This window comes from Trachurus trachurus (genome assembly GCF_905171665.1).
Source record: "Trachurus trachurus genome assembly, chromosome: 24".
NCBI classification, from domain to species: Eukaryota; Metazoa; Chordata; class Actinopteri; order Carangiformes; family Carangidae; genus Trachurus; species Trachurus trachurus.
The window spans coordinates 9,288,164-9,309,183 of record NC_139910.1 but is presented as its reverse complement, the minus strand read 5'-3'; the positions used below and the strand labels follow the sequence as shown (position 1 = coordinate 9,309,183).

Here is a 21,020-nt window from a genome sequence, read left to right as displayed (position 1 = left end):
TGATCACATTTTTATAATATACTACCTATAATCTGCATGTTTGTGTAATTTTTAAGATCTGTTATTGCAGTATTAACCAAACTAGTCTAGACGTTGTCATTATCCCTCCTCCTCCTGTTCCTCCCCTCCATCCCCCTCTCATCTGATTTTCCGGGGACACATTGATAATATTCACTGAATTTGAGTCCCAGTCTGAGAAAAAAAAAAGAAAAAGTCTGGGAGCGTTTCCCCCTCTGGTGTATTCCATCAAATCCATTCAGCTAAGCTCGGCTGCACTTCACATTAACATAGCAGACTGAGATCAACATATTTTAGAAACATTATGACATTGGGATGAATTCACCTCATAAAAATGGTGATTTCTCTGATGGGCAGAATAAAATAAAATAAATAAAAAAGCCCACTCTGGATTCACAGTGCATTCACAGTGCGATACCTCTGGTGGGTTCACATCACATTGCATTTAGCCCACCTTGGTTAAATCCACATCTACATAAACGTATCTGTATCGCTCGGAGGAGATCTTTTATCTACAAATGAACATTTTTTATGTATTTTAGCACAAATCCTCCTAAAAAGAAACTACTTAACAGGACCAGCCTGCACCTTTGAGTCTGATAAACATCAACAAGGAGATCAATCAGTTCTCTCACCTTCCTTCTTTAAAGATGCAGCGTGCGGTTTCTGCAGGACAGTGATATTTTAAATAAGTCACAAAGATTAACCGAGTGAAACTGTTGATTCCTCAGTTTCTTCAGAGCCCTTGTCTGGATTTGTTCCACACTGTTTGTCTCTGGTGAGTTCACTTCACATCCATTCATGCAAATTTCGGTTGGTAACATTCACATTAACACACACATACACACCAAACTCCAAAACAAGTCAACTTTTTTTTTCGTGGGCTAAAACTTCTCAGAACTTTTGGCAGACTTTCCCCCAGCGACAGCCACATCCTTGACTTTACACCATCTTTTTTTTATCGATGCAGTTGTTTGGCTCGGCTCCAGATTCTCGAGCAACACACACACCGACTCTCGTGTGATAGAAAGTCAGAGTTCAAAAGGAGCACGTCGATGTACAGCATACATAAACAGGGTCTTTAAAAAGGAGCATAATAGGAATTCATACTGCGCAAACTATTCAGCAGTTTTGTTTGTTCTCTGCTGATTGCACCGGATCTTTCCAGGAATTAGAGTTTGACTTTACGTTTATTGACTCTAACATTTAACACTGATTTACTGAATCACTCTATGAAATGTCAGAAAATGGTTGGAGAATAACAATTAAATGTGCTGTAAAGATGGCAGCTTTCTTCAACTCTCCAGTCGAACACTGAAAGGCATTTAATGTTACAGTGATACGACAGAAAAAGCTGCAATTCCTCATAATTGGAGCCTTTAACCAGCAAATGTTTGATGTTTGTGGCTAAAACACAGAAAATGTCTCATGAGAAGGAACCAAAATTATAGAAAATTATGTTTATGTGGTGTCTGAGTGCTCACATTAAGAGGACTGAATTGAAATACATGGATTTTCAGGGACTTAAAACAATGATTCGGTTAATCCAGTGTTTTTCAACCTTGGGGTCGGGACCCCATGTGGGGTCACCTGGAATGGGGTCGCCTGAAATGTCTAGTAATTGATAAAAAAAAAAAAAGATGATTAAAAACACCACGCACCATCTTAAACAACTGTATTTTATACTTTCACTTTCTCGATAATAAATCGAGTTAAAATAAAATGCAGCGTAAAACATTTCTGAGCTGGCGCATCTTGATTGACGGTCGTGATCATGTGACTGCGTGTGATCGGGGGTCGGCAGAAATTTGTGATGTCAAAATGGGGTCACGAGCCAAAACAGGTTGAGAACCACTGGGTTAATCAAAATGATCAGTTTGTTTTGTTTTGTTGTTGTTTTTTTTTAATCTGTTCACCATCAGTTGTGCCCGTCTTGCAATCTACTTGATTTTTTTTGTAATGTTGCTAAGTAAAGTGTCTCATTCAATAACAAATCAAGTGTTTCAACAGTTTCCATTTCCGCTCAGCTTGTCTTTGTTTGTCTCCCTCCCTCCTCTCCTCTGTCTCGCTGCTTCAACCACCTTCTCTGAACTTTCCATCTACCTGTTCACCCACCCTCTCTCTATCGCTGACGTTTCCTCCAACGCCTAATAACCCTTGAACGCACCCCTCCTTCCTCTCCCTCTCTCCATTTCATCCCTCCTCCTCCTCCTCCTCCTCTTCTTCTCCTCTTTCTGATTATCTCCTGATGTCTCTCTGAGCTCTGTCGCTGATAAAGAGCATGCCTGGTTGACACGCCTGGTAATGAGACTCCTCACACAGATGGCCTCTCCCGCCCTCTTCTACTCACTTTCTCTCTCTCACACACACACACACACACACACGCACATCCCGAAGGCAGCAGCCTACTCCCCCCACCCCCACCCACCCATCCTCCTCCTCCTCCTCCTCCTCCTCCTCCTCCTCCTCCTCCTCCTCTGCAGGAGGTCCAAAGCACTCCTGGGTTAAACAGTAGCTGGAGCTGTTTTGAGGATAAATAGAAAAAAGCATGACAAGCACCAGATTCGTCTCATCATCTTCAACAGTCACAAAACAGACGCCAAACCATCACCCTGCACACACACACACACACTCTCATATTCAAACCCTGTATACTGCAGTGGAAGGTGTTTGTTTCTATCTTCTGGAAATATCCAATTCTGCATTATTTTGTGGTTAAAATGGGACAATTTGCGTTACAACTCTAAGAATCAGTACTTTGCATGAATATTTTGACGCTCTTTGTGCTCCATGTTATATTGATTTTGTCGCCGCTGTCAATCCTCATCTCTGCTGAAGGCTTTGTTGCTCATTTTTCTTTGTTGACTATGTCACGGCCCAACCACACGCACGGCACATAATTAATCTTTCACAGCCTCAAACAAATAACCAAGTGAAAGAGCAGCATTTCATGACTCGGTTTGATCTTTAAAGGTTTGGTTCACCTAAATTACTTAAAATATACATACATATATATTCTGTTGAATAACCCTGGTGACATCCCAGCATGCAGATCGACAGTTATTTGTCTGGGGTTTGAAGCATCCAACTGAGATGTTCCCTGCACAACAATACAGCGGAGATGAAATTAATTTGGTCTGTGATGCTCAAAGCATTTAAATATATATATTTATATTTTTTAATTCAACATCAGTGTGTCTTTTCTATAACTCCCCCATTTCCCTTTTACTTACTAGATAATCAACACAACACACTGTGAACTCTTTCCATTGGACCCATTTCTTTTAGAAAATGGTTCTGTATAAAACTGAAGCCAGTGAGGGTTTGTGGGTTGTTCACAGGAACAAGGACACATCTTTTAACACATTGATGTTAACCTTTTCTCTTCTTCTTTTTTTTTAATTTTAGCAACACAAAATAAATTAAATTCACCTTCAAACTGGTGACAAAAAAAATCTGAAATTGAGTTATCAAAACCAAAAATGCCTACAGCTATAGAGCCCACTAGACATTCATAAGGACAGACACTATGCCAGAATGAGACGACACGCATTCAGGCCGATTTTCAATTTCCAGCGTCGGGCCGGATTATGAACATCAAATTGAATTACAAAAGGACATGTAGTGTAGCATCACTGAAGAACAGTGATTTTGCATCTAGGACACTCCCCGACCAAAAGTCTAGCATGTTAGAATTTTGGGGATTTCTCTGTTTGACATCTCCTACCACGTGAACCTTAGTGTTGACCAATAGGATGACAGAGACACATTGTTTAGACACAGAGAAGGTATGTTTGCACGCTTCGTGTACACAACATAAATTAAAGATGAACTGTGCCAAATTTTTACCCTATTTAAACAGCTTTTGAGTAATTGTGATGGTTAAATGACTTGTTACAGGGAGAATGGAGGCTCTCTGTCTTCCACCTAAGTCTCTTGGCCAAAAACCAGCAAGATCAGCACCTCCGGCCCGGTGTCCCAGCTCTCGTCTCGGCGGCACTGGACACAAACACGCAACCTGTAACCCCTAATCTCTTGTCTCTGACAGATAAAATGACACAAATACATCGTTAAATGTATATGATATACAACGTTATGTCAAGTTCTCTCTGAAGGACAGTCCATAGACTCCACAACTGTTTTTTCAACCGCTATAGCATCACAGTAGCCAATGATTGGCAGCTTCTTGTTACACTTCCCTGATGGCAAGAATGTATGCCACTGACTGTGATTGTTTAATCTGACATGTTGACCATTGTGAAAGACAAAAAAAGGTGTGTTGTCTGATCCGACATTGGAGCAGAGCATGAGATCCATCACAGAAACACCACTGCAGCAGAACACCTTCTCACTATACATTTTACTATAGAGACATCAATGCAAATAAATAATCCAAAACCATTACTGAACACTGTCAAAGTCGAATATGCACAAGTTGTTGATTGCCTACAATATAATCATTTACAAACTGAATCATGGCAGTCATCAGATGATGTGCAACAGAGCCAGCGTATCATGTGCACAGTTTGCTCTGTGAATCCACTGGAGTTATGCAACAGAGTGAAAAGCTAGACTCCCCGGGGGGTGCACATTATTTGAGGAAACTAAAAGACAGTGAAGTGCACACAATTGTTGGCTGAGCATTAACCACAGCAAAGTGCAGCCCAGTGACACCTAGCTACATGTGTGTTGTAGACAGCTATGTCAGGGAATGTCAAGCTGAAATCCAAACCCTTAATTTGATTTATGAGTCTAAAAATATCAGCTAATATGAGCATTAGCCTGACCGCAGATGATTCTCAATGTGTCTCCAAGTCTTTCAATCACAAACAACAAAACAAACAAGCCAAAACATCTCCAAAGTGATTGTCAAACATTTCAGCTCAGCTGTCACTCAAACTAACATCTGTGTTTTGTATTTTTTCACTTGTTTTTCAACAACTTTGTGACTGTAACAGTGTAAAGTATCATTAATGGTGTTTTTCTTGCAGGTTTAGCTAGATTGGGTCAAAGGTGTATGCTAGTTAACCTGACTAGCTTATTAATGGGGACTAGCAGCAGCAACAGCAGCGGTAGCCGTCCTGAGTGAGCTGTCCCACCGGTGAATGAGCCTCCCTGTGTCGGTGTATCGATTCCCAATCACATCGATCAGTCTCCCTCCCTCCCAGGGACTCACCTCTCTGCTGGCCGCGGCACCACCGCCACAGCAGAGCCACAAACAGCGCGAGCAGGAGCCTCCTCATCGCGGAGCAACTTTTCACTTTCTACAAGATTACAAACGTGCCAGCCGCGCGCGTGCAGCTACTGTAGTCCTCCTCTGGCCTCGCGCGGTCCTCCTCTCGCGCGGCTCTGTGATGAGTTAAATGGCACAGAGGGGGTAAGGGAAAAAAAAGTTGAGCAGAAGTTGATCCAAACTCTCCCTCTCTGTGCGGATACTCCTCCTTCTTCTCCTCCTCTTCCTCTCTTCTCTCCTCCTTCTCTCATTTGCAAAAGGGGGATACAATATATTGTTGTTGTTTTTATTGTTTTTGCCATTGTTTTGGCGTTTTTATTGTTATTTTTTATAATTTTCTACCAGTTTTTTATTTATTTATTTATTTATTAGATTAGATTAGATAGATAGATAGATAGATAGATAGATAGATAGATAGATAGATAGATAGATAGATAGATAGATAGATAGATAGATAGATAGATAGATAGATAGATAGATAGATAGATAGATAGATAGATAGATAGATAGATTCCAGTCCAAGGTTCAAAGTAGCATATCTACTGACAAACTAGTGACAAAAAGTGTCATCTGCCTTCATAGAATATGAAAACATGGAGTGAATCAGTGACACAAATGAGAGTCCACAGCTGTGGATACAACAGGCATGAATGAGAAGTGAGGAGAGGAGAGGAGGGCAGGGGAGGGGAGGACAGAAGTTTTTTGGTCCAAGTTGAGTCCACCCTGTTTCAGGCTCCTCTGTTCTATGGCTCCTCCTGCTGCTCTGTACAACTCACCACAGTCTGGGGCAAAACTTGATGTGGTCAGTAATGTAGGCTAATGAAGAGATTCAAAGTTACACTAATTTCTCTGAGAGCAACCAGTGATAAAAGTTACATTTTAATAACTATAGCATTGTTGCTATGTAATGTAAGTTTGTTTTATATATATATAAAAGCCTGTCAAAGTGAGTGTTTTGTGCCCTCCATTACTTCCCCTATGTTTATCTACCATGCAGGTCATTATAGCTGTTTACCAAAACACTGCCATATTATAATGTTACAGCTCATCAGCTTGTCAATCACTTCACACACCTGTGCAAGTGTGAAGTTATGCAGGTGTGCTTACGACATTTTTGTGTTTATGGGTCCAGTCTCAGTGCAGTTCCTCCAAAGTCTGAGACCTCCAGAGGGCAGAGGCTGACTCTGGAGACAGTCGGGCTGAAGATGGGCTCTCCTCACTGGGCTCAGAGCCTCGGGCAGCCTGGCCGGGCTGCTGGGTCTCTGTGGGGCTGGGCAGCGTCGAGGATACACCTGGACTGGACGTCAAGGTGAGTCACATCTCCAGAATTGTTCATTTTCTAGATTTACCATAATATTGATTTAGGCAATTTATTCATGTAAAAAAAAATCTGAAAACTTTAATGATTTCCATGGGGATCACAGTTACAGTTGCTCAAAAAATAGAGAATAAGTACAGGGTAAGATTTAAAAATGAATAAATAACGATAAAAATAAAGATAATTATATACATAGTTACACAAACATAGAAGACAAAATGTATATGATATTTTAATATAAAATATTTGATGCATTTTTAATGAAAAAAGTATCGTACCTTTTTTAGGAGTGTGGTTTAAAAAAAAAGGGTACATTACAAGCTACAGTATTTGCAAGTTTAACATTTTCATAAAATATAATTTATAACTTACTTCTGATAAAGTTGAATACCATTTTTCAACTCCATCAACACAGTAGAAGAAATGACTGAGAAGCTCAGTTCACATTTTCACAGACCTTGATCTGGAGGAAAAGACAGTGTTGAGGGCTCAGATGTTATTATCTCAGAGTGTAACACAGTGGTTTTGATCAGCAGGTTCTTTCAGGAGGAAGAAGAGATGCTGGTTCTGACCCACAGCGATGAACTAAGCAGAAGCCACGCTGAGGACAATAGATTACCGTTTGACCACATCACAGGCACTTACAACACCAGAACAAACAACACCTCATGTAGACAGAGCGGCTCGTCTCTGACCGAGCAAGACACCGGAGCAGCTCCTGACCTGTCAGCATCCAGCAGCCATGGTAGTCCAGCTTTCAAAGAGACCAGAGCTACTGTGATCTCCACTGGACCCAGGACCGTCACCGTTACATCAGCGGTTTCCCCTTCCTCAGACTCGCCCTGGTTCAAAAATACCACAAGTGCTCATCATGGCAAAGGGAAAAGATCCTCTGAGGTGCCGGCTGACGAGACGGTGGGCAACCAGAGCAGATCCCACAGGCTGGCTGGGAAATATAAAGGGATTACACAAAAGCAGAGACTCTGTGAGGATGGAGAGGAGACAGGGGAAGAAAGGGAAACGGCGGAGGGGATTCACCAACTCGATGCCCACCTTGAAGAAGAGAGAACAAGGATGAGTTTGGCTGATCCATGTCAGAGCCACAGTGCTGCTGGCACCGCTGGTTTGAATCCAACTCCCACCATCACAGCCTGGGAGGCCGGCTGGAATGTAACAAACGCTATACAGGTACATCCACACAGAATATGTGCATGTAGGAATAACAAATATAGTAACATTCATATTTTTAATCTAAAGGACCATTACAAAGGTTTTAAATACATTTCCATACTCTTCATGTGATGTCACTAAATGTTTTTCATCTGTTTCATTTGGCAAGGCCTCAAATTGCCCCTGACATGTTAAAATGAGGGGAAACATGTTTAACACATGTGACACAAGCCTGGTTAGGGTTTGGGGAGATTGTTTTGGCGTTTAGGTTTGACAAACATGCATAACCTGCACATTATGTTGGACATAAGCCCCAATGTCCTATAGAAGCCCTAAGCAGCCAAACAAATTCCCATCATCATCCCGTATCCTTGGAGATGACAAGGGTTTTGATCTCTAAGATTGCATGGCCAATAAAGCTGAAGCCTCTCTAACTTTGTCTTAGATGATACATATGTGTACTGTACGTATACTGCCTATAGTAAGGTATAAAGCCGTGTTAGCTTGTCAGGCCTCAATTGAAGAGATACATGATGCACTGAACGATGTTACCTTTAATGTAAAGCCTGTTTCCTTTTGTTACTCTATCATCTCCAGTCAATCATATCATTATCTGAGGACAACATAGCTTCATTTTTCTCAAGATCTAGAAAAAAAAAAGATCCTGTTTATCTTGGAAATAAAATGTAATGTAATATATGGCAGCTTAGGGCTTCCGTACAAACCAAATGAATGTAATGTATCCAGTAGGAGGAATGTTTTTGCACGGATTTGAGACCTACTCAGCATACCTAAACCATGACAGTGAACTGAGTCACCTCTATGATTTGCTCCAGCTGTGAGGTGCAGATGTTCCTTGTTTCAGATATTGAATCATCTGTTGAACTTCTGTTTTCTTTCAAGAGATAAAAGTAAGAAGTTACTTTATTTTGGTCATGTTGTCTTCCTTTTTTCCTGCTAAATCTGCCCCTGTAGACTGTAGACAAATGCTAAATAAAATTGACAGCTGTTTAGGTGCCAGGCTGCACACTACAGTCAAAAAGCATTAAGCTTGCAGACCATTTAATCCGCTTCCCATTGTGTTTTAATATTACCAAACAATGCTTTGTGGTCTTGCAGGCTGTTTGTCAGGCACTCCCCGGTCTTCATAATCAAATGAAGTGTGTGAATCAAATCGTTTTAACAAAAGAAAAGCTCCCGGTCACAGTGTGTCCTCGTGGCAGTAATGCTAATAGCTTATTATGCTGTAAAATGCTGAGCCGTATTCAGCCGCCGCACTCATGTTAATGTGTTCTTTCACTGAATAACTGTAGTGTAATTAACAGCGTCACTGGGTCCATAGAGAATACATTATGACATCAGGGTATCAAAACAGTGTGCATGCAATCACACACACACTTGTACACACACACAGAGATGCTGACAAATGAAGACACGTGCAAGCAAACATATTCCTCCAGGAAATGAGGTGAATTTACATCAAATGCTTTTTTGCGTCACATTGTTGTAAACACTGACACTGTTGTCAGAGCATAAACACACACACACACACACACACACACACACACACACACACACACACACACACACACACACACACACACACACACATACAGTAGACACATGATATTTAGTAGATAAACCAGCATTTGTGCTCAGTTTATTGATGCTAGTCTCTCAATCTGAGTGCCAAGACTTTTTTCTATCACTTTTCAATAGAGACCAAGTTTCTGTGCCAGGAGGGTTGGTCTGTAATGAAAAATGAGACGGTGATATTTTGCATATTACAGATTTAAATTGTCGATTTATATTCGATTTGAATAGCTCCTGTATTTTCCTTCAGCACGTATCACCTCCTTTCTGAGACTATTGGGTTGGTTAATGTTTTATAGGTTATTCATTACCTGCAGCGCACTGTTAACCACACTCACTAATCCCTTTGGTTGAGGTTAAAGTGACACCTGCATGACTAACAGAGCAAAAAATAAGGAAGTCTTCTCATTAGAGGTGATGAAACAGTACATGCTCGAAGTGTTCATAACCTCAGACAATGATGGATGACCATAAGGGAAGGATAAAAGATGCAGAATGTGTCCAGGTATAAACACCTACAGTGTCATAATGGCAGATCTATTTGTTAAAGGGGCTAACAGATGTATTAATAATGGAAAAAAACAAAAAAAAAGATCAGCAGTGCTATCTCCTATCAAGGCTAACAAGAAAATATGTATTTTCCGATTGTGGTTTATTGATGCCAATATAACTGACTGTCTGCCAGCTTAATAAAGTTTTTATTGGAAAGCAAATTTGCTGCCAAAAATGCACAAAAAAGAGAAAACATCTTTCACTCTTGAGGCTCCTGATTTGGGAATATTATGAAAGCCAGTTTGAATTCCAAACTGATTATTAATGAGGCCACTCCAGTGTGTTTGTCCTCGTCATAGATTTGAGACGTCGACCTTTTGTCTTTGATACTGAAAAAAAAGAGACAGATATTAATTTAACTGCCTACGACTGTGGCGCCGTCTGTTTGTGAGCTTCATTTTTACCTTGAACTGCTTCGAAAGTTGTGAAATGTGATTTTTTTTTAAAATCCCAACTCAAGCCGTAGGGAAATAAAGAATGTCCCCAATTTGTTTTGGAGAGATTGCTGTCAGAAGTTATTTGGTTCATCACGCTGCCAAATTCCTCCCAAGACTCACATAAGAAAATGTTTGAGTGAGTAAAAGCTGCAGGTTTATGTGTTTAAAAAAATAAACATAAAAAAGTAGGCTACACTTCTTCAAATTCAACACCACCACTGTTATCCTCAATAGAAATATTAGTAGAATGTCATCCAGAGCCAATTGTGTTGTCGTGTAATTGATCATTGTTTTGATCTATAAATATTCAGTTTGCAGCGCCCATTAAAAATCTACATAAAACCTAGTTTCTGGCTGAATTCATTTGAATAAGCTGCATGTTTTTCATATTGATCCAAATAATAATTCAGTCTCTCAAATGTTAGAAAACAGAAAATACACAATGAATAAATATATAAATAAATAAATAAATAAATAAATAACCAAGTGTCCATGGCCCAGCTAGCGTGACCTAACTGTTTCGATTATGACTTTTGTCCAACCAACAGATCGAATATTCAACTTATTCTCATACGATGAAAAGAAACGTGTCAAATTCTCATATTAATGTAACACTAATATTAAATGTTTGGCATTTTAATCAAGCGTCAGAAAAGCTGAAGGCTGATTTTCTCTTGATGAATCATTTCTTTGTCAACTTGTGTGTTGAAAAAAAACACACAAAAAACGGAGTAATCTAAAATCACTCCTTACTCCCTGTACAGTCAACGATTACGTTGCTGTGCAAATGTCCCCAGTATTGTAATATCCCGCAATGCATGATGAAAAGTGATATAGACCATCATGCATTGCACTAACACTTAACACTTACGGCCAGTAACAGTATTGAGAAAAGTGAAGAGTTTTGAATTTGATTTGTGAGTGAGTGATTTTGCACACAACTGATTTCTGAAGTTAAAACCATTGAACAATGAGTGTGCAACACTTATTTGTGTCCCCTGGAAACATGTTATTATCAGGGATATTGATTCATTTCAAGTGCATGTGTTGCCAAGTTGATAAAGGTGTTCTCTGTGTCTTCTCCTGTTTCATCCGTGTGCATATGTTGAGCCCTCATGGCCACCGTACTGATGTCATCTCGACCAGTAAAGTAAAGTAAAAAAAAAAAAAAAAAAAATGCAGCTTTGACATCATCATAAACCTCACAGTGAATCTTTCTTTAATGATCATGATCAGCGACAGACACCGACATCTCCATTTTTATTAATATGATGATTTCATAAACCAACTTCAGTTCATCTCAGCAGTTCAGCATTTGTTACAGCTGAAACAAAAAAAGAAGTCTCCTCAGGTTATTTAAATGTCAAACCTGCCTGTTTCTGCTCGGGCCCGCTCCCCCTCTAATCCCCTCATGGTGGAGAGAGACATTTCTCTATCACTCTTTGTGCACGGGGCATGTGCTTGCATAAAATATTGTGCATGACCTCGAGGGCAGTAGTTGAATTCTTCCACCTGGGAAGGAAGTCCAGACAGGAGAAGTGAATATGTAAATATCTTTTTTCTTTTTTTTTTCCAGCTCAGTGGCCGATATTAAAGTATGTAAGAAATAAAAGTGCATGTGTGTGCTCGGTCAACATGGCATAGTAAGCAGAATTTAAAGGTGTCTTTGGGGGTCGGGCTGTGACAGATGGAGCTGCGAAAGAATCATCCTTTTTTTCCCCTCCGTCTTCTTCTTCAAAGCCAATCAGGAATTTCTTTCCTCCCTGATTGTACCCCCTTTGTGATTGGGAGCTGGTTCAGGTTGTGCTCGGAGTAACCAATGAGGAATTAGCTGGCAAAACCACAGAGAAAAAGAGAAGTGCAGAGAGAGAGGGAGAGAGAGAGAGAGGGAGAGGGGAGATGAAATCCGATACTTGAGCGTCAGATTTCTCTCAAAATGCTTTCATCCCCAGCAGCTCCATTTGAACATCAAAGCTCCATCAGCATATGCCTAACAGACACCAGTTACAAAATAGTAACTTGAAAGAGAGAGAATGTGTGCTTGTCTGTTTATGCATCCACAGTGTGTGTTTGTGTCTGCCGTCTATGATGTGCTTCCACATCTCTCTCACTGAGCCTCTGTATCTCCATGTTCCAACATTCAAAACACAGCAGCTCCATCAAAGGAGCTTGCTGTCTCCTGTGATCTCCTCCTCTCTCCTCCTCCTCCTCCTCCTCCTCTTCCTCCTTCCACCTCCTGCTCTCTAACCGTGAGGTCGCACCTCTCCATCCTCCGTCTCCTCTCTCTGTTTACCTCTCCTCCTCTGTGCTCTTCTTCTCTCGCCTCCCTCTTTTATCTCCATCCCCTCTCCTCCTTCTCGCCTCTCTCCCTGGCAGTCGCCGACGTTTTCCCTTGGTGACGGGCCAAAGCCCGACTCCTCTCCTCCTTCTGCTCCTGCTGGTCTCCTGCATCCTCGAACTCTCCAGGCGTCGTGCCAGCGCTCTCCTCCTCGCCTCCTCATCATCCAACCATGAACGGGGCCTTTCTTCTCTTTTCTCTCCCTCCCCTCTTCAGCTGTCGTCCTTATTCTCTCTTTTCCACATTTCGACGTTTCTGAATTTTGACATAAATCTTACAGAAACAAATTATAACTGTGTATAAGCAACTCATTGTCTCCATTGTAAGAGATAAAGAAGACTTCTTTGCAGCCTATACTGTACATTTGACTTAAGAAAAAAAAAATATAATATATACTATATATATACTCAAAAATGGCACAGCCCAAGAGTTTTGCTGGCTCAGCAGTTTTTCACCACTGTGTTAGGTCAGGACACACTGGACTTTGACCTTTACAGAAGATTTTTAGTCTGAGCTCGTTGCTATATAGGGAAGTTATCGGTTCCTTGATGAGTGCACCTTCTCTACGGTACATGCCAAGCAATTATACGCTTTGACATTTAATATACTGCACATCATTTTCAACTTTTTTTTTTATCCATTATACTTTTTCTGATTCTTACATTTTTCCCTCAACCTTTTTTTTTTTTTTTTTTTGTACAGATAGGAAAGTTCAATCAGGGATACTGTGTCCTCACATATGCCTTTTTTAGAGTGGCTGATAATGGCTGACAGAAATGGTCCAAAATGCTTTCATTAGGCGAAGCGAGCTCCAAAGTGGGATTCGATAATACATGTGAAAATACAAAACAAATCACCAACAGAATTGTGCTGGAAATGAAAAATTATATGCTGCAGGAAGCCAAAACAAACACATTAACAGCAAACACCCTGCAAAAATAGAGAAATTATGCAACAACAAAAGAAAAGTTCTCCAGGCCAGTAGTCCGATCTACGCCCTTGGGAGAAGCTACCTATAGCTTGACCTTTGGTCTTTGACCTTGGACCAAAGGAAGAAAGAACAGTTTGGTGAATTGAGTTCTTTTTTTCTTTTTTTCTTATAGCAAGCATTAGCATGCTCATATGCAGTCTATGGGTGTTCCACGTAGAGCTCCCCCTAGAGGCCTGGAGCTCTTCTGTTGTGTTTGTTTGGACTTGGCTACATTGCTGCAAAGTCACAACCACATTTGCCAACATCGCTAAGCTCAACCTGCTCATTCTGGTCCTCATCCAATCACAACCTGGCACAGTGGCCTGTAGCCAATCACTCGTGAGCTGTCAAACCTCACTCACACCTCCACCATGACTGACTGACTCACCATCTCCAATCAAACCATCCCATGAGAAGTTCAGTCTCTCATGGACACGTGCCCAGCTTCATTCCTCATCACTGTGTTGGCTCCAAGAACGGGAGGTTTCCTCTTATAGGAAGCGCCTCACTCCTATAGACCGTTCCCCATGGTCACCCACTTCCTGCCAGGGTCTAAGCACCAAAGCCTGTTCCTTCTGTTCACAATAAAACTGTCAAGCTCTGTTCAACCTATTAGTCTCTCCTGATTGGAGTTGCAAACACAAGAAATGAGGAAACCAGTCCAGTTCTGCAGCGAGTGAAGCTCCCATAATGATGGTCACATGATGGTCCCCTCATGTTTGCTCTGTTTCCTCTTCTTCTTCTCTCAGGGCATCTTTGTTCTGGGTTTGCCCTTCGCTCTGGTCCAGTCTGGTTATGTGGGTCTGGTTCTGTTGGTCCTGTCAGCCTGGGTCTGTAACCACACCGGGAGGATCCTGGTGGCCTGTCTGTATGAAGAGCATCAAAGGTGGAGTTCCCTATTACAGTATTACCTCATCATCAGGCCGCCGATTTATTACATAAAAGCACACAGAGAGCAGAGATGCTCAAAGAAAAAATGTCTGAACTCCGTCTCTGTCGTTGTGACACTTTTGCTCTGCGCTCTCCAAAGAGCACGATGGTGACCATTACTCCTGACAGCAGAGTCATTCTCACACTTATCTAGTTCCTGCAGACACTTCAGGGGAATTTAAGCTCAACATGTGCACAGAATGGAGAGTTTTTTGGAGTCATCCAAAAAAAAAAAAAAAAAGTGACAATGTTATGTTGTGCAGCACTTTGTGGTTTATGTTTACTCTTGCCTCAAAGGTTTTCAGTTGAATTATGTTAGGAGACACTCGCTATCTTCAGTTTCACATCCCAAATACTTCAAATATGGTTGGAACCAAAATCCAATCATTCAAGGTATAACTGATGACCTAAAAAACAAAACAATGCAACACTGTTTTCTGTCTTACAAACTCATTGTTGCAAAGAAATTGCTTCTTACGCACTGGGAAAAAAAAGAGGATTTAATATCAAGTTACGACTGAGTGCACTCAAAAATACACCGACAAATACAATTCTAGACAAGCTTGACAGGACAGGTGGATCCAAACCCATCCAGTGTGGTACTGGTTTGTTTAGTCTTAGTTTATTTTTCCAAATGCTATGTTCTGTTTGTGTATTTTTATACTTATATTCAAGAGAAAAAAAATGATATCATAAGATTGTGTGCATATCTGTCTTCTTATGTAGATGCATGTTCAGTTTATGTCACTATGTTTGAAAAGAAATTACCTTGACAGTGAAAACAAATCACAGTCAGATTAGGTCAATGCATTGGAGTATGAGTTCAAATAAATCCCTGGAGAGCACTGGAAAAATCAATATGTTTTGTCGTTGTTTGTGTATTTCAGCGGGGGGTCTGGCTCGGTGTCAAAGGTCAGAGTGCGACACAGCTACCAGGACGTGGTGGAGGCCTGCTGCAAAGGACTGTGGCCCAACTGGCCTGGACTGGGAGGGTGGATGGTTAATGTGGCTCAGGTTAACACACACACATAACAGACAACTATTCTGTAAATCAGTCTGTGCATGTTTACAAAGTGAGAATTGAGACTTTATTTTGAAGTGACAGTAAGTTGACGTGTTGTGGATCACTCTGTCTCTTCAGAGAGTGTTTGTTTTAGACTCGGAGAGACCCTTCATTCATCGCATTGCACTGAAACCTGTGGAATTTCATCATTCTTTCAGATCGCTGCATTGAAAAACTATGATTTTGGGATTTAATCCCATGAAGGCATTTTAACTTGTCTGGATCCTCCAACAGCATTTTTCCGATTGAAGATTTATATTATAGATGAGGAGAGGTAAAAGGAAATATCTCTTCTTTCCCACAAGTGTACAGTCAGTGAACGCCTCTCCCTCTCTCTGTTTTCCCAGGTCATTGAACTGATGATGACCTGCACTCTGTATCTGGTCGTCTCCACCAGCCTGTTGTCTGACAGTCTGTCAGGACTGGCTGCTCCCAGATCAGTGTGCTCTCTTTTCTCACTGGTGTTCCTGCTGCCCTGCCTGCTGCTGACTGATCTCAGACCAGTCTCCACCCTCAGCCTGCTCTGCTCCCTGGCTCACATACTGATCAGGTGATTGGATAAATAAACCCGGCGCTCGTCAGCTGATCGGCACCAGCTGACACACACACACACCTATCGTGTCAAATCAAAGACAGCATGGCGGTCTTTATAATCTCTGCTCATTCTCACACTCCCGTGATCATTATGCAGCAGCTGCCGGTGGAGTCGTCTGCTCCCACCTGCTTCACGCTGTCGCCGCTGCTGCGTGATTGATTTATTTCTAATGCCAGGTGCCTTCACGAGACAAGGGAAATGGAACTGGCCTCTGGAGCTCCTTTGATCTCCTTGGTCCTGTGCACATACACATTAACTTCTCTGATAATACCAGATTGAAGCAGAGAGAAAAATATTTATTCTGGACATTTTCGCTCTGCTGCTTTCATTTATTTTTGGAAGAAAATAAATCCCACTCTCCAAAATAGTGTTGCATGCATGCACATATAATGGATGTGGTGTGGTAAATGGTAAACACAACATTTAACTAGTTTTGAGGAGGAAAAAATGATCAAAACACGCAATAGGACATCAGTTATTACTGTTATGTATTTCCTTTTCAAATTTAAAACCTCAAATTTTGAATTTGTGGCAACATTTAAGATTTGGCTTGTGGATCATTTCCACATAAAAAACAACAAAACATGAAGTAAATGCTTCCAGTCCTGCAATTACAGATTAAGGATTATGTTTCCCATTTTATTCAGAAAAAAAACATCCCTCTCGTTGAAAAAACATGAAGCTCCATGAGGTCAACCCAGTATGAGCCGCATCAGCTTTGACACAGTCACAAACTGAGATGGCATTTAAATGGTTGAATTATTTCTAAACCATACACAAATATTTAATCCTTCACTTTATCAGAAAGTGTTATGTTTTTTTCATTGCTTGCTTTGTTTGTTATCTTCTACAGTTGATTTATTTCTTGTGCCATTTCCCTAGTACATCTTTATGTCGGATTAGAATTAATCATTAATAAATGAGTTGTTTTCTCCATTATTCCACAATTAGAGCATCATCTTTTCTAATTTCTCTCCTCTTTGGTCTCTCAGCCTGTTGGTGATGCTCTACTGTCTGAGTCGAGCCAGCAGCTGGGCCTGGTCCTCCCTGTCTCTGTCCGTGGACCCGGAGGACTTCCTCGTCTCTGTGGGCGTCATCATCTTCTCCTACACCTCACAGATCTTCCTGCCTCCTCTAGAGGGCAGCATGGAGGACAGAGGGCAGTTCAATGCAATGCTGGGTTGGACTCATGGTGCTGCCTGCATCATGAAAACTATGTTTTCTTTACTGGTTAGTTGGTTTCATATTTATCATATAGGTGCAGCTGGTCACCTGTGGTGCTGATTTACACGTGCTGATACATACACTGACTGCCCGGCCAAAAAAGAAGTCACCACTTGGATTTAACTCAGCTAATAGGTAAGAGCCTCTCATTGGATAATTACTGTATGGATGAATAATTATGGTTCAGCTGGGAACAACTTATTTTAACCCTAACTGCAGTCTCATTTCTTAAACAACCATGGAAAACACATCTTGTGGTTGTGGAGAGGATGTTAATTTGTTTCAGAAGGGTCAAATTATTGGCATCAAGCAAATAGAACATCTAGGGAGATTGCAGAGACACTAAAATTGGATTAACAAGTGTCCAATACATTATTAAAAACTGGAAGGATAATGGAGAACCATCATCATCAAGGAAGAAATGTGGTCCAGTGTGACCACAGAGTCCAGACCTCAACCCCAATGAGAATCTTTGAAGAATTAATGCAACTCTGGACGGAAATAAATGTTGTGACATTGCAGAAGCTTATTGAAACAATGCCACAGCGAATGCATGCTGTAATAAAAGCTAAAGGCGGTGCAACGAAATATTAGAGTGTGTGACTTTTTTTTTGGACGGGCAGTGTAGAAGCACAAACACGACAGATACAAAACAAGTTGTTCACCTGAAACGTCTGGTCTAATTACAAAGAAGGGACAGGCAAATAGTGATTGATTGACTGTATTGATTGTTTTTCTTTCCTCCATTAGGCCGTGTTGACCTGGGGGACAGAGACCAGTGAGGTCATTACAGACAACCTGCCCTCTGACCTTCGACCCCTAGTCAACCTGTGTCTGTTGGCCAAAGCCCTGCTGTCCTATCCTCTGCCCTTCTACTCAGCTGCTGAGATCCTGCACACCTGTCTGCTGAGAGGTGCTCACACATCTCAGTTACACTCAAACGTCTCGCAGACTTCCTCATACTTAACATGAGCCGTGCGGTTAATACTGTAATTTAACAGTAGCTTGTACTGGTGAAATCGATCCCTCTTGAGGTTTGATGGTTAAGCTGTTTTTGATTCTCCTTCAATCACACGTCGCTACCAAGAAAGCTGCCTGAAGAAACAAGTTGGCCCGTTCAAAATTGAATGGATGCTTTGTGAGAAAAAAAAACAAAAAAAAACAGAAAGTGAATCAGTGACATTTTTGCTCCCTGGTGTTTTGTCGAGTTGCCCATGAACAAGATACTGACATTTACACCAGCAGCCAACAGCAGTGACCTGTGGTTAGACTGGGGACAGGGACAAATGTGTCACTGAGAAGAGAAGTCGTTCCCAGTTGGCTTTATTTTAAAAGTCTGTTTAGTTAACACAACAACAACACCCATGTTACATCCCTGGCATCCACCTTTCAGCTTCATAACTAACAAAATTAGTTTCATAAAGGGGATAATATAAATGCTTTTGATGAAAAGATTTGACTTAAGTTGCATCAATTGCCTGAACACAAGTATTCATATACTGGACACAAAGGAGAATGGTTAGCATGGTTTCCACTGACAAACATAAATCATGAAGCAATAAAAGTAAAAAATAAAATCAACCATTCAAATTGAATTGTCAAAAATACAACCTATAACTAGGTTAATATCCCCTGCCATTTATCTCCATTTTTAGAGCTGAGTGATCGGGGCAGCTTTGTTGACAGTCAACACATTTGTCACCGTGGTTGAACTTTTCATGGTTATTGACTGTCAACACGCATGAAGTCATCATATTGCAACATTTCCTTTTCCCCATATATGATGTAATGCCTGAATAGTTTCACTGGATGATGCAAAAAATATCCATTTAAAATAATCCCTGATGATTATGTTGTCAATTCCTCATGTAAATTGTGTTTATGTTAGTAGGCTATTACCTTATTAAAATACCAACATGCTATATATAAGGAAAAACATAATTTCATGACATCTTGGCACAGATTCATTTATAAAACAGTGAGAAGTCAGAATAGAGCGACACAAACTGGCATTGTGTCTCCTTTCAACTTCTCTTCTTCCCTCCGTCCCCAGACTCTGCCGTCCCTCTCTGCTCCAAACATGGAGGTCGAGATGTGTCACGTCCTGCCCTGCTGGTCCGCGCCGCCTTGCTGATGACATCATACCTGCTGGCGCTGCTGGTGCCCAGGTTTTCCCTGCTGATGGGTTTGACAGGCAGCGTGACCGGGGCAGCCATGACGCTCATACTACCCTGTCTGTTTCACCTCAGGCTACGCTGGGGGCGTCTCACCGCCAGGGAGCGGCTGATAGATGTTGGTATATTGAGTCTGGGGGTCGTCTGTAGTGTGTCTGGTATGATCTGTTCAGTGAAAAGACTGATTGAGGGGCTGTAGTTAGGGAAGATGGAAAGATAAGTATGTGCACAGGTCAAGTTAATCAGCTGCAGATTGTCCTTTGTTTTAATTTTTGGACTAAATGTAATGTATCAGTGAATATTTGCATTTAGTTGATGAATAGCATAAAAGAACAGGCCCCATTTTACACTGTATTTGTCTATTTGTTTTTTCATTATTTCCATAAGAAGATACGTCCTTTTTTTAGTTAAAGCAGAAGTAAGTGGAATGTTTGTGTTAATATAAGTCTTAAATAGTTATATCTTCCGACAGCAATCACTTATATAGAGTGTTTGGTCTGAAACACGGGTCTGTCAGTCACTCTGCTCTGCTGTAAGCCGAGGAGAAAACTTTCTTTGTATCCTACAACCTTTATCCAATGAGGAGAGAGAACGGCATAAAGGGGCGGTCCTCTCTGTGTGTGCAGCCAAGGGATGCGCGTGAATGTGGTGACGTAGGGACGAGGGCGGGGGCTGCTAACTCCATCCGCTGACAGGAAGTTAGCCAAAACGACCGGATCGCTTACTTCTGCTTTAACCACCCTAGTGTAGTTCTTCACCTCCTCTCTCAGCTACTCTCGAGCTCTGGTGGCAACAGGTCCGAAACAGCCAATGAGGAGTGAGGAAGTTCTAACCCTCTCTTCCGATTGGCTGACCATTAAGTGATTGAAAAAAATAAAGCAGATAGGTAAAACGCTTGGAGAAAACAACTACTGCAATAGTAGATCATCAATACAGGTGGGCGGGGTAGAAAGGGCGCATGACGTCTGTCCGACTACCCATTTCTCCGACCATACATTTCTTTATTTTTGCGTCCATTAGTCCGACTTCCCACTTCTCCGACTTAAGTAGCCCTAACCCTTAACCTTAACCTTACCCTAAACCTAACCATAACACTGTAGAATGGGTAGTCTGAGAAATGAGCTGTCGGACTTTTGGGCAGTCGGACTGATGTATGCTCCCCGGGTAGAAAGTGGCAGAAAGTGGTGACCTCACAAAGTTAGAGAAGTCCTGACAGCTCGTTTTGAAGCTCAGTTTCTGAACACAGACTATGTGCATCCCTCTGTGCACTAGCACTTTGATACCTTAATATTATTCATAATGAATTTAGACCTGCTTTAAAATGACAGAAGACATGGGAATTTTACTTCACACAATATAGGACCTTTAAATTCTGTTTGTGTAAATAAGACTGATTTTGCAAGGA

General features: G+C 41.3%; 2 protein-coding genes across 2 annotated transcripts in view; one reads left to right on the top strand and one right to left on the bottom strand.

Moving 5' to 3' along the window:
• Nucleotides 1–5,357, bottom strand: part of lama2 (laminin, alpha 2) — a 195,573-nt gene extending 190,216 nt beyond the window's left edge. The window contains exon 1 of the mRNA XM_084000340.1: nt 5,195–5,357. Within this exon, the coding sequence (XP_083856466.1) occupies nt 5,195–5,261 (67 nt within the window). The 5' untranslated portion in view covers nt 5,262–5,357. The remainder of the gene's footprint in view (nt 1–5,194) is intronic.
• Nucleotides 5,358–6,456: 1,099 nt separating this feature from the next.
• Nucleotides 6,457–19,850, top strand: LOC311007137 (vesicular inhibitory amino acid transporter-like; the record flags this gene model as incomplete). Its single annotated transcript, XM_084000225.1, has 8 exons — nt 6,457–6,560; nt 7,106–7,757; nt 14,379–14,515; nt 15,447–15,573; nt 15,970–16,172; nt 17,210–17,447; nt 18,192–18,354; nt 19,495–19,850. The coding sequence occupies 8 exons, from the start codon at nt 6,457–6,459 to the stop codon at nt 19,812–19,814; spliced, it is 1,944 nt and encodes a 647-aa protein (XP_083856351.1). The 3' UTR covers nt 19,815–19,850.
• Nucleotides 19,851–21,020: the final 1,170 nt, after the last annotated feature.